The sequence below is a fragment of the Balaenoptera musculus genome, chromosome 5, assembly GCF_009873245.2.
Source record: "Balaenoptera musculus isolate JJ_BM4_2016_0621 chromosome 5, mBalMus1.pri.v3, whole genome shotgun sequence".
NCBI classification, from domain to species: Eukaryota; Metazoa; Chordata; class Mammalia; order Artiodactyla; family Balaenopteridae; genus Balaenoptera; species Balaenoptera musculus.
Window position 1 is genome coordinate 52392432 of NC_045789.1, and position 14388 is coordinate 52406819.

At 39.1% G+C, this 14388-nt stretch overlaps 1 protein-coding gene across 2 annotated transcripts in view; it reads right to left on the reverse strand.

Annotated features, from left to right (window-relative positions):
• DCK (deoxycytidine kinase) overlaps nucleotides 1-13977 on the reverse strand; it is a 57666-nt gene extending 43689 nt beyond the window's left edge. For both annotated transcript variants that reach the window (XM_036854008.1, XM_036854007.1), the window contains exons 1-2: nucleotides 13626-13977; nucleotides 9141-9256 (exon numbers count right to left, since the gene is read on the reverse strand). In XM_036854008.1, the coding sequence (XP_036709903.1) occupies nucleotides 9141-9256; nucleotides 13626-13716 (207 nt within the window). In that variant the 5' untranslated portion in view covers nucleotides 13717-13977. The remainder of the gene's footprint in view (nucleotides 1-9140; nucleotides 9257-13625) is intronic.
• Nucleotides 13978-14388: the final 411 nt, after the last annotated feature.

Genomic DNA, 14388 nt, shown 5'->3' on the forward strand with positions numbered 1-14388 from the left:
AAAGTCGTTTACGTTAGGGAATATCTGATTTAAACCATGAATTTTTTTTAAAGAGGCTTGGTATCCTCAATGAATCATTTGCAGAAAATATAGAAAATAATTTTGAGCATCTATCCATTGCCACTTCACTACTACAGGCCAAAGTCAGCAAATTCTAACATTCGAAGCTTCCAAATCAAAAAAAAAAGGGGGGGGTGTAAAGAGAAAGAAGCCACTGAAATTTCTTCCTTTTTTTTATTTTATAAATTTTTAAATTTATTTTTGGCTTCACTGGGTCTTCGTTGCTGCGTGCGGGCTTTCTCTAGTTGTGGCGAGCGGGGGCTACTGTTCATTGCGGTGCACGGGCTTCTCGTTGCCGTGGCTTCTCTTGCTGTGGAGCACAGGCTCTAGGCGCACGGGCTTCAGTAGTTGCAGCACGCAGGCTCAGTAGTTGTGGCTCGTGGGCTCTAGAGCACAGGATCAGTAGTTGTGGCGCATGGGCTTAGTCGCTCCACAGCACTTGGGATCTTCCCGGACCAGGGGTCGAACCCATGTCTCCTGCACTGGCAGGCGGATTCTTAACCATTCTTAACCAGGGAAGTCCCTGAAATTTCTTCCTTTGAGTGACAGTATTTTCTTTCTTTTCAAATTAAAATTGATTGCACAGTAATAGAATATATTAGAATACTTTTGATATTAGAGTTGTCAGATTAAGAAAGAAAAAACAAGGGACTTCCCTGACGATCCAGTGGTTAAGACTCTGCACTCCCAATGCAGGGGACATGGGTTCGACCCCTGGTCAGAGAACTAAGATCCATCCCACATGCCGTGTGGCCAAATAAAATAAAAATTAAAAAAAAGAAAGAAAGAAAAAACAAAACCCAGGATCCAGGGATGCTTCATCATCTTTTCTATGTCAAGCTATATAAAGATTCCCCCAAAAGTTATACCGTCTTTAATCTTGTTTTCTAACTTTCAAGGAATAAAATATGACTGCCTAATTCCTATTCTCAATCCTAGTTCAAGTACCCCTGAACACTTCCTGAAAGTTCATGCTCAAGGTAGGTGGTTTTCCTCTGAGGAAAAAAAAAAAAAATCCAGAAGTGTAAACATTACAACCGACTTCAGTTTCAGTTAAGAACTAAAAACCACACAAACACATGGCACTTTGAGGCAGAATTTAAATTTCATACCACAAACCACATAATTAAGTGAAACTTCTTCTCAAAACTGGAAGAAAAAAAAGCATAAAACGGCAAGAGGCTAACAGTCAACAATAGGGCTGTTCAGAAATACTGAGCAGATGATGAACTGAAATAAGGGTGAAGTAATTGCCTTCCCAAACTGCTTAAAGAATAAATTTAATTTTATTAGAGTTTCAAGGGCCTTTGTTAATTTAATTATAAACTGACTTTCCACTTATTCATCATCATCCAGGGAGAAAATGTTTCATACAAGTGAATTTTTCCAGGTAAATGAAGTTTATCAACTCAACCAAAACTTTCGTGTAGTTATTTTTATAAAGAGGACAGTAGTGTCTATTTTATTTTCCTACCCTAGTAAGCATAGCATTTTGGAAATTACTTAATAACAGAGACAACTTTATGAACACTGACTGCTGGGTTTATAAGAGAAGTTAGCTAAAGAGCACAAGCTGCTATTCCACACATTAAAAAAAAATTAATTAATTTTTAAAAATTTAAAAAAATATATCAGGCACAGAAACACTAGTATGAAAAGATACATGTACCCTTAGGTTCACTGCAGCATTATTTACAATAGCCAAAATATGGAAACAACCTAAATGTCTGTAGACAGATGAATGGATAAAGATGTGGTGTATGTATACAATGGAATACTACTTGGCCATAAAAGAGAACAAAATCTTGCCATTTGAAACAACATTAATGGAACTTGAGGGTATTATGCTAAGTGAAACAGGTCAGACAGAGAAAGACAAATACCACATGATTTCATTTACATGTGGAATCAAACAAACAAAACAAAACCCCCAGCCTCACAGGTCTAGATGGAGGGAGGTAGGGGATGTGGGGTGAAATGGGTAAAGGGGATCAAGAAGTACAAATTTCCAGTTATAAAATAAATAAGCACAGCATGCGGGATAGAGTCAATGATATTGTATCAACTTAGTATGTTGACAGACAGTACCTAGACTTCCTGTGTGATCATTTTTACAATGTACACAAATGTTGAATCACTATATTGGACACCTGAAACTAATACAATATTATATGTCAATTATAGCTCAATAAAATATATTTAAATATTAAATACATAATATTAAATTATTAATTATCAAATAATCAAAAAATATACATTAAAAAGTTTTTTTACTTGACACTAAAAAAGAGGGGCAGAGGTATAGTGGTATTTACGTATACATGGAATTCTCTGCAGTATAAATGTTAATTCAAAACACAAAATTTGAGTCTTGGATTAGTCTGCTCTATCCTTGGTTGCATTATCTGTAGCTTACTTAGCATATTTTCAAAAAAGAACGTGCTTAGGAATGTGAACACAAAGGCCATATTTAAGTTTTCTTAAAAGTTTATTTTTTATGTCTTAGATTTAGAAAATAAAGAATTTTCGTTGAAGAACTAATAAGTTCATTACACAAAATATCCCTTCATTAAGAAAATATACTTCAATTTTAATGATAATTATAATAATACCTACTGTTTATTATCTATTTTATGCCAGGGACTACATGAAAAGTTTTACATACATTATCTCAACCCTATGAAATAGTCATTACTGACACTATTTTATAAATATTAAAAATGGGGCTCAAAAAGGTTGAATAACTCATTAATATCAATATATCTGGTAAGCAGCAAAACTAGGATTCAAGCCTAAGACTGACAATAAAGCCATATTCTTTCCAAAATGTTGATCTGCTATTAAATACTGAAGTTATATCTATAAAGTAAGTAATACTTAATTTGATTTCTTGAAGGGAGATATTCAGACACTATGTGGATAATTAACTGGTGCTGGTGTTCTGTATTTTAATAATTTTATCTTAGACATGGATAACTTTACATAATTATACAATAGAGAATTCACTAATAACATAAATACAAATTCACTAGTGAAAATATATCTGAGTTATTTTTATAAATAAAACTAACCGTGAAAAACACTTTTTTGTCTTTATCATTATCTGGGCTTACTATTTCAGGTTGTCTTTGGTGCACAAATACCTATTACCAAAATAACCATCAACTTTATTTTGTTTTGTTTTGTTTTTGGCTGCGCCCCATGGCTTGTGGGATCTTAGTTCCCTGACTAGGGATCCGTGCCCCCTGCAATGGAAGAGTGGAGTCCTAACCACTTGGACCACCAGAGAATTCCCTAAAATAACCCATTAACTTTAATTAATTAATTAATTAATTTATTTATTTATTTATTTTTGGCTGTGTTGGGTCTTCGTTTCTGTGCGAGGGCTTTCTCTAGTTGCGGCAAGCGGGGACCACTCTTCATCGCGGTGCGCGGGCCTCTCACTATCGTGGCCTCTCTTGTTGCGGAGCACAGGCTCTAGACGCGCAGGCTCAGTAGTTGTGGCTCACAGGCCTAGCTGCTCCGCGGCATGTGGGATCTTCCCAGACTAGGGCTTGAACCTGTGTCTCCTGCATTGGCAGGCAGATTCTCAACCACTGCGCCACCAGGGAAGCCCGCCCATTAACTTTAAAATAAACTTCAACAACTTCCACATTAATTAATTAAACATGGCACTTTTGAGTTTAAGTTGCATTAACAAATATATTTAAAGTACTTCTATTTAGAAATTGCATGTGACAGATACTACTATGTGTTCCCTAAAACCAGGTTGTTTTTCTTCCTGGACACACAGCTAGGCTTTATTTCCCAGTCTCCCTTGTAATTAACTATAGCCACAAGACTCAGTTCTAGCCAGTGGAAGTAGGGCACAAGCAATGTTTATCATGTCCAGGCTGGACACATAAAAACCTCTCAAAAGTGATGATTCTTTCTTTATGCATCAACTGGAAGCAAAAGACACCAAAGGCCCTAGAGCAGCGGTTTTCAACTTCAACTCCAGGGCAGGGGTACCAAAGTATGATCCCCATAACAGCAGCACCAACATCACTTGGGAACTTGAGAGAAATGCACATTTTCAACATCCCACTGCCAGACCTATTAAATCAGAAACTGGGGATGAGGGCCAAGTCTTTGTTTTAACAAGTCCTCCAGGTGACTCTGATGAACACTAAAGTTTGAAGCACTGTCCTAGAGGTTAGATGAGCCACACATTAGAAAGGGCCTGGGTCTCTGAGTGACAGCATGGTATGCCATCCACTCAATACCATATTGTACTGTACACTGCCTGAGAAATGAAATTTTATCATCTTAAACCACAGACTTCACTATAGCAGCAAGTATTACCTTAAATTTACCTGATACGGACTTCCTTGGTGGTGCAGTGGTTAAGAATGCGCCACAACTACTGAGCCTGCGCTCCAGAGCCCGCGAACCACAACTATTGAAGCCTGTGCTCCTGCAACGAGAAGCCACCACAATGAGAAGCCCGCACACCATAATGAAGAGTAGCCCCTGCTCACCAGAACTGGAGAAAGCCCGCGAGCAGCAACGAAGACCCAATGCAGCCAAAAATAAAAATTAAATTAAAAAAAAAAGAATGACTTATCAAAAAATATGCTGTTGTTTCACAGATATGTAAATTTTATCCCTTCTTTCGCAGAGTTACTAATTTTTCAGTGTCTTCTTAGTGGTAAGAAGTGTTAGATAAAAGTAAAATAGCATTTCACAATAAATAACAAAGATCTCCCAAAAGAATTCAGGTCACTGAGAGAAACAGAATAAAAATATCTTCCTAACAGTCTGTAGACCTCAAAAAATAAGCTAAAAGAAAGCAATTAAATCAAAGCTTTGGGCCTGAATAACATAAATCACCAAATAAAGCACTTTGTTATTTGAAATAAATCCTTAATACAAAGACTGATAATCATCTGGGTCATATGATTTAAAGATAATCTTACCATGGGAGGGGAAGGGAGGGGAGACTACATAATCTTTCTAGGTACTTTCTCCCTCTTTATTTTGCTAAAATTGGTGGGAGCTCATCCATAGTATAGCAACATTTCAGCCACTAGGTGGCAGGTAAAAAACAAAACCAGCTAAACATGCAGGTGCAAATTAAGTTACTGACTAGGGGAAGAGATCAAAGGTACCAGCAGCCCAACTCTTCCGATCCCAGTGCTACTGCCAAGAAGTGTGATTAAATGGAGAACATTCGAAGTAGGACTGGCCTTACCAGAGGTGGGTCTGAAGACAGTCTACTTCTCACTATTGACAGCATGCTAAGAAAGCTTAGATTTGGATAGTGGTTCACACTATAATCCCAAGGAATAGGTCAGGGATGGGTCTGGGAAAGAAGGGCCCCAGGATGAGGGAAGAAATTCCATTTCTTGAGGTCCAGGAAAAAAAAAGAAAATATCCAAAGATACCGAGAACCCACCCACTCATTACTACCCTCACACTCCACTACCTTATGCCTGAAATACTATCCCCACAATCTGAAACTCCACCTAAATAGAGAGGATTAACAACATAGTAGCCTTCAATACACACAGAAAAATAAAACTATCCTCCAAGAATGTACACAAATATACAAAATCCAGTGAAGGTTACCAAATTGTAACATGGTGGAGACATGACTGGATTACAGGAAACTGATGAAAGTATATGTTAATTAAAGTATATGTTAACAATAATAGTAGGTTCACTTGCCTGGTAGTTATAAAGAAAGTTTGGAATTTTGACTCTAGTACACAGGAAGAAAATGCTCCAGCCCATAAACATGAATATCAGATCCATGAAGCCAATTCTTAAAACAGAGACAGATGCATCAATGAATCTTAGTCTGATGACATCAGTCATTAAGATAATATAATTCCCCTGAGCTCTGATTCTAAGCTTAATAGACAACCTTCTTATTATAAATTGTCTTCCCATGTATATTAATGCAATGTTTTCAACCTCTCCTCTCCAACACAACTAAAGGGTTCAATACACTCCTAACACTAACAGTGATTCACTAGGGCAGTCATTTTTAACCAGGAGGCATCCATATATTTAAATTCCCAAGGGATTGTTTGTTGTTTGAAAAAGCACCCCAAATCCTTGAGATCTTACAAGTTCCTTCTACTGGGCCTATATAGAGAATGGGTTGACCTATATCAATGAATCTGATAATTACATTTCTCTCTGCAAATTAAAATTTTTGACATTATGGTTTTTATATATGTTCCTGTGCGCTTGGTTAATATAAGGTACACTGGGAATTCCCTGGCGGTCCAGTGGTTAGGACTCTGCGCTTCCATTGCAGGAGGCACGGGTTCAATCCTTGGCGGTCGGGGAACTAAGCTGTGCGATGCGCCCAAAAAAAAAAAAAAAAGTAAGGTACACTGAGAGGCAGAAACATTTAATGTGCCAACAAACCAGTTATACATGTTTAATATGAGTTAGAAGCTATGATGTTAAAACTAGAATGGACCTTAAATGAAGGTCACCTAATCCAATCTAGTCTAACATTCCCCCCAATGAAAAAGTTCCTTCTGTATTTCTCACATTGGTTTAATTTGGCTTCTTTGCACCTAACCCCTGAGAATGACTGCACTGACAGTTGACCCCAGAAATGAGGGGGAGAAAGATTATTTTTAGAACACAGGTCTCTCATTTCTAAATGTAAGCAAACTTGAATAGGGCACTTTGAAAGAGGCCACAAGACATACTTTAAGAGGTAAAAATGCAGGGTGAGGGAAGACAGAAGATCCTAAGGAAAATGGGCAAAAGGACCTGAAAAGGGACTTTACAAAAGAAATCCAAATGGCAAATAAATTAATTAGTTAAAGGAGCACCATCTCATTAGCAATCAGGGAAATATAAATTAAAAACAAAAGATATTAAATGTTCAACAGAATGATAAAATTTAGGAAGCTGGACAATACTAAATATTGGAAAAGGGGTGGACCAGTGACAGCTTCAGTACACTGTGGGGAATGTAAATTGGTAAAACCACTTCAGAAAAATAGGCATCATACACGTACCCACCACCCAGTAATTTTACTTCTTATTCCAAGAGAAACTCTTGCATGTGTACACCAGGATTCATATTCCTAACGGGGCTGTTTTTAAAGCAACTAAACTAGGAACCGCTCAAAAACTGATCAAAGGTATAGAATGGACAAACCGTGATATATGAATACAATTGAATACCAAATGGCAATGAAAATGCACACGCTACAGCTGCATGCAACAATACAGACAAATTTCACAAACTTATTAAGCAAAATAAGCAAGAGGAAAAGGAATGCAGACAGATGATTTCATTTATATAACATTAAAAAACAGACAAAACATTATATTTCTTAGAGATATGTTCATGTACATCAAATTCTTTTTAGAAAGCAGAAAAATTATTATCACAAGAATTATTTTATGTGAGTGATTACTCCTAGCGGAGTTATTACCCTTGGGAAGGAGATACTGTGACCTGAGAAGAACAAACAGGGACTTCTTGAATGAGAAAGTAATGGTCTATTTCTTGACCTGGGTGATGGTTACAAAGATGTTAGCCTTCAAACTGTTCTTTAAACTGTACATAGGTTTATATACTTTTCTATAGTTATATCATATGTCAATAAAAAATGTTGAAAGAAGCAAATAAATTTACCCACTTTAAAACTCTACTTAAGGCTAACTCTGCCCTTCCTCAAAGACCGGACTGAAATATCAATTTCTTAAGAAGATGGAGTCCATATGGGAAGGAAGTCCCTTCAGGGTTTAGTCCTAGATTATTCAAAGGATTGAGGTGTAGTGAGGTGGGTCCCAGACCTAAAGTTAACTATGTTTGGCAAACAGGTATATGAGAAAATACTTTTGGTTATTCAAAACCAATGTCCTCAAAGTCTGCAGAGTATCTTGGCTGGTGACTCCTCCTTGTATATACGATTTACATTTTAAATATTCAATTATTATTCCTAGATTCCCTAGACCAACAGCTAAACTTTTAAAATTACACTTTTTCAAAACCTCTCTGTCCTCCTCAGACCTAACAAAGTAAGTTTCTAGCACACATTTCCATTTTTCCATTTCTGCTATGCTGCTTTCAATTTCAATTCTCATTTCTCCAGAAACAGAAATCTTAGCAATGAGATCTCTCTTCTTCATACACATACAATAAAGTTTGTTGTAAAGAATGGAATTTAACAATTATGCCCTCTTTCTCATTTGCAACGTAGGATGGAAAGTTCTGGGAAATTGAAACTTGTGTCCAGGGTGAAAGTCTGACAAGGATGAAAGTACAAAAATAATGGCTGTCTCTAAGACAAAAGTCCTGAAAAATAAACTAGTAAAATTCAGCTATTGGGTAGCTGTTTTTGCTTTTCTTATTTACCTATTTTTAAACAAAATGTAAAACGCCACACAAGAAATTTAACTTACAATTAGATTTTTTAAAAACGTTTTAATTAATTTTTAAAAACTTTTAAAATTCTACTTAGATGCAATGGAGTGCATAATCTTAAGCGCATAGTTCAATGCGTGTTATATATACATATATATACACTTCCATGTAACTATTGCCCAAATGAAGATACGGACTTAGAGCTATATTTGAAAGTTTGTTGTTGTTTTTTTTAAATTAATTAATTAATTAATTTATTTTTGGCTGTGTTGGGTCTTCGTTGCTGTGTGCAGGCTTTCTCTAGTTGTGGTGAGCGGGGGCTACTCTTCATTGCAGTGTGCGGGCTTCTCATTGCGGTGGCTTCTCTTGCTGCGGAGCACAGGCTCTAGGCACATGGGCTTCAGTAGTTGTGGCACGCGGGCTCAGTAGTTGTGGCTTGAGGGCTCCAGAGCACAGGCTCAGTAGTTGTGGCGCACGGGCTTCGTTGCTCCACGGCATGTGGGATCTTCCAGAACCAGGGCTCGAACCCGTGTTCCCTGCACTGGCAGGGGGATTCTTAATCATTGCGCCACCAGGGAAGCCCTATATTTGAAAGTTTTATTGCAAAAGGAAAACAAACAAAAAAAAATGCAAGAATACAACTGTTCTCTAAATCAAAAATTTTTATTTTATTAAATAAAGTTGATTTTCATACCTCAAATTCATCCTGAGTACTTTGAACATTGCACCACCTGGCAACAGGTTCAGGAACCACTTCCCAATCCTCACAGACTTGTTTAAGGATATTCACAAATGTTGACTTCCCAGCAGCTGTTGTGAGAGGAAAAGTGAAACTGAGGAAGGAAATTTATCAGGAAAAAAAAGCCAAGACAGCCATCAGCTTTTACAAAATTTGTAATAGCAAACAATACAAAAAATAAAAGCATTCGATTTTCTAAACTTTCTCTTTTAGACTTTTTTTAAATGAAAAGTAAAAGGATCCCTGCCCACCTGTATTAAGCTCATTTGTTTGTTACTGTTTTTAGTTTACCAAAGCCATGGAACAGAATTTTTAAAATTCTAGGGAATTCACTGGAGGTCCAGTGGTTAGAACTCCGCACTTCCACAGGGGTGATGGGTCCCATCCCTGGTCGGGGAACTAAGATCCCGCAAGCTGCTCGGCGCGGCCAAAAAAAAAAAATAAAAGTAAAAATTCTAGTCCTAGACTTACTTTCCTTAACAAAACAGAGATAACTGTGGCAAGTGGTTAAGGCTATTCTCCCACTTAATTAGGTATGTAATTTTGGGCAAGTCACTGAACCTCTCAGAGCCTGTTTCCTCATAATACAATGGAGACTATAATAATAATACCCTCCTCATGGAAACTGCTGTGATAAATAAGTAAACTACCACAACAGTGACAGTCATTCCAGGCTCTTGCATTTTCAAAATTTTCCTCTCTACTGGCTCTATTCGTTCAGTTTACAAACAAACTCAGGTTTTTCCTATCTAAAACCAATCTAGAAACAACCAAATAAACCACAAAATTAATATAAAGATGCATCCAGGGAACTCCCTGGTGGTCCAGTAGTTAGGACTCTGAGCTCTCACTGCCGAGGGCCAGGGTTCAATCCCTGGTCGGGGAACTAAGATTCAACAAGCCAAGCAGCGTGGCCAGAAAAAAAAGCATCCAATTCCCAGAGTTTTAGGATGGGAAATAATATGATTATTATTATATGACACTAATTATCATACGACACTATGGCTAACAGAAGTTATAAAAATATTTTTGCAAAACACTTCCTACAAGCAATAGCCATGTTTTTTCTGCTTCACTTTTATGGTTCTGTGCACTCTATCAAACTCCTTAAAAAAAAAAAAAAAGTCGTATAGACTTTACTTCTCCCTGATCATTCACTAGTTTCTGAGATATCTAGAAGGAAAAAAAGAAAACAGTTTGGGTGTAACCAAGACATTATATTCACTATTTTAAAATTATCTGGGAATTCATTCAATTTAATAGTAGGGAAGGTCTTGACCTAGAATTTGACAGGGTGTAACAATACTCTTAATGACCACCACACCCTTCCTATCTGAAGTCACCAAATGTGATTATATTAGTCATCTCTGGTCAGCATGATGTTTTCTCTCCCTCTCCATATATATGAATACAAATGCACACGCACATAGATAAACATATTTTAAAAAAGCAACTGAAGCAAAGCTTCCTCTTCCTTATAAACTGGGTCCAAAGAGGGCAAAAAGAACTTACCTTTGACTTGAAGAACTATAATTAAACCTAAAACATTACATAGGTCGATAGAAAAAAAAAAAAAAAAAAAAAAAAGAGGGAGGGTCAATCAGAAGGTAACACAGAGAGAACAGTTGAGAAGCAAAACACGAAAGTCATATTATCACCAGAGGACAGGCAAAAGACTTTTAAGGATAAACTAGATGACCATGAGGTTTAATCATAGGAAAAACACTGGTGGACCACAGATTTCATGTGAAGAGGGTAAGCACAGAAACTGTAAGGCATTTAGAAGAAATGAATGGAAGCATATAAAACGTTCACCAGACATTTACTGAGCGAGATGGAGGAAGGAAAGAAAACATGACGTTCGGAAAGAGCACCCAAGGAACACATTAAAACACCAGCCATCAGCTAGAGTCTGAAAGCACTTAAGGCTAGAGCATTCAGCTTTCCTCTGATACTGCTTACCAACAGAAAAAGTTCATGTGGTCATACTCTGAAATTTTAAGAGTAATAACAGTTACTCTCTAAAATTACTCTTTAGTTCAAGCAGTGTAAAAATAGTTACCTGCAGTTCCCAATCAGACTAATATCCAGTTCCTTAACTTTTGGGGAGGAAAGAGGGGTCTTGAAAATAAGCTAATTAATAAATTAAAATTCTAGGAAGGCAAAGGAGAACAAGAACCAAGGACACTGATGTTAATACTTTAAAAAGTCATGGGACCTAACAAAATTATTAATGCCAAGTAGGCATAATGATGCCAATAATCATTCTATACAGACCATTAAGATGAGAAGTAGGTAAGGACTCCAAAATCTAACATAAGAGAGTATTTTAGTTAGAGAACATGAGAAAACAAGTTACATGAGTATGAAATGAAAATGACCAGTTAAAAATTCAAATTCTAGAAAATAGAGGAATCATGAAATAGTCTTCTATACACAGATTAGCAATTTGTACATATATAGCTTATTTGGGTCTGGCAAATAAGGCGGAGGGCACATGAACAACAGTATAAGAGCATTAATAAACAGCAAATGACAAAGCTGCAGTGTCAGGGAAAACAGTTAAGTGGTAAGTGACATATCCCATCTAAAGAGCAAATGGTGCTCTTACAGAAACACAGTGCTACCAGATCTTCAGATTTTTCAAGAGAAGCCAAGAATCTAGATGTTTATGGGAAATCTCAACATTTGTAAATGCTAGCAACTAATTAAAAATTTTTTTTCAAATTTGGGCAGGCCAATATTGTGTAAATGCAGGCCATCAGTTTGCAACTCCTTCCAGTGTAGGTAATGGGGAGGTCAGAGAATTTTAAGCAAGGGATAACACAATCACATTTGTATACATAAAGACTGCTCTGGAAGAATTCTGAGAAACTGAAGAGGGGGTGACATATTAGGAAATTATTTTAGGTGCTGAGAAGATTAAAGATGCTTGGAAGGAAGTAAATTTCCAGATATGATACATTGCTTCAGTGGATTTAGGAAAGGGAAGGGATTGTGGTATAGATATGAGAGGTTGTTCATTCAAATTTACTTTTGAAAAGATTTTGTTCATCTACTTTCTCCTGTCTTTATACATGGTCTTCTATATCCAATAAGTAGCTGTGAGGAATCATACTAGTAAACATTCATCTTCAAAGAACTTATCCAGCTAAGAAGAAATGAGAGTCTATTACATGGATCTTTCCCACTGGTGCCTTAACATTGGAGCAATGAAACAAGATGTCCTCTTTGAGGGTGCGTTCAGCTTTTTCTATTCCTTGGAATGCTGCTAAAGCACCTGTTTGCCTTGCCTTTTTAAAGAAGTACAAGTGCTTTGAGCATGGTAAGAATTAAAATCTGCTGTATGCATGAATGGCCAGTACCTAACTTGGAACCAAAAAAAACCAAAATCCTATCAAAACAGGAAATACCAGGCATAGGTTTCCTGTGGTAGGAAATAGAGAAAAATCGGAAGTTCTCATGTATCTTGCAAAATGACATCTGGGTTAAGAACAGAAACAGCAGTGGTCTTTGAATCATAACACAATGTTTACTTGGATGTTGGGTAGGGGGTGAGGAACTCCTTCTGCTAAGATCATTTAAAAATTCTTTCCTTGTACTTGAATGTTTACAGCAGTTTTATTCATAATCTAAATACTGGGAACAATCCAAATGTCCACAATTGGGAGAGAGAAACTGTGGTATATCCGTGCAGTGGAATACTACTCAGAAACAAAAAAGAACAAACCACAGATACAAGCAACATGAATAAATGTAAAAGCGTTATGCTAAACTAGAAAAGCAAGACACAAAAGGCTACATACTCTATGAATCCATTTATATGACATTCTGAAAAAGGCAAAACTTACAGGAATAGAAATCAGATCACTGCTTGCCAGGGGATAGGAATGGAGAGGAGACTGACTACAAAGAAGCAAGAGGGAACTTTCTGCAGGGATGGAAATGTTCTGAATCTTGATCTTGGTGGTAGTAAAACATTGTATGTTTGTCAAACCTCATAGAGGGGTATACCTAAAAAGGGATCCTTTAACTTATGTATATTGTACCTCAAGAACTGACATACAGACACATCCCAAAAAAACACCACACACCGCAAAAACAAAACCCTTCCCTTTGCGCGACCCAAACAAAGAGGATGAAAGGGACCCCAAGCGCGCCTCACAAAGCCCGCAGGCCTAGGCCCGCCGCCTGACGCCCAGGGGTCACGAACACCCTCGTGGCACGGGAGGGAAGCTGGAGAGAGAAGCTGCTGGAAGAAGCTGGAAGAGAAGGGTGCTTTCGGAGGCTGGGGAATTTGAGGGCGCGTCTGCAAGCACAGGAGCAGGCTGGGAGGAAAGCCCTCAATGAGGAACAGCAGGGATGAAGCGAAAGGGCGCTTCAGCCGCCGCTGCCGCGACTACCCCTGCTTTGGGACCAACACGTCCCGAGGCTCCTTACCGATGTTCCCTTCGATGGAAATTTTCTTGATGCGGGTCCCCTCAGGGCTGGCTGCGGGAGATGGGCAGCTCCTCTTGGGTGGGGTGGCCATGCCTCGTCTTGTGGCGGCCCCGAGCGCGTCGGGCAGGGAGGGCTGGGAGGTGGCCAAAGGTGTGCGCTGCGGGGTCGACGCCGCCGCGGAGCTCGCCTTGCACTGCAGGCTCTCTGGCCGGCGGGTACCCGGGTTTGATTTTGGCGCGCGGATGCAGCTGCGGACGGAGGCGGGACTGTGAAGTGGCCGCCCGCCCAGCGGGGAAGCCACGCCCCCGCCTTCCCATAAACCTGCGATCCCTCCCAGGCCCCTCCGCCGGCGCCCGCCCCGCGCGGGGCCCCTGCGTGCACGCCCAGCACGAAGGGTCATGGGGAGCGGGGGAGGAGGGGCGGGGCCGCGCGCGCGCAGGCGCACCTCAGCCCAGGAGGCGGTGGCAGGGGGATCTTCCGGGAACCCGGGCGGGTGCCCAAGGTCGAAAGGGGCTCGAGGGTGGGGCTCGAGGGTAGAGGGCGCCACCTGCCCTCGTCACCAGGAGTGGGCCGGGCTTTGGGGAACTCGCTTGTTCCGTGAGGTTTGTGGGTTCTGAGCGTCTGGACCGAATTGGTTGGACTTGAAACTTTGAACTTGTCAGGGGTGAGGCAGTAAGTAGAAAAACCAAACGGATTACCCAGTGTTCTCAGCCTGGAGGCTATCATCAGGGCAGGTGGCGCTGGGAATGTATTGCAGTCTTAC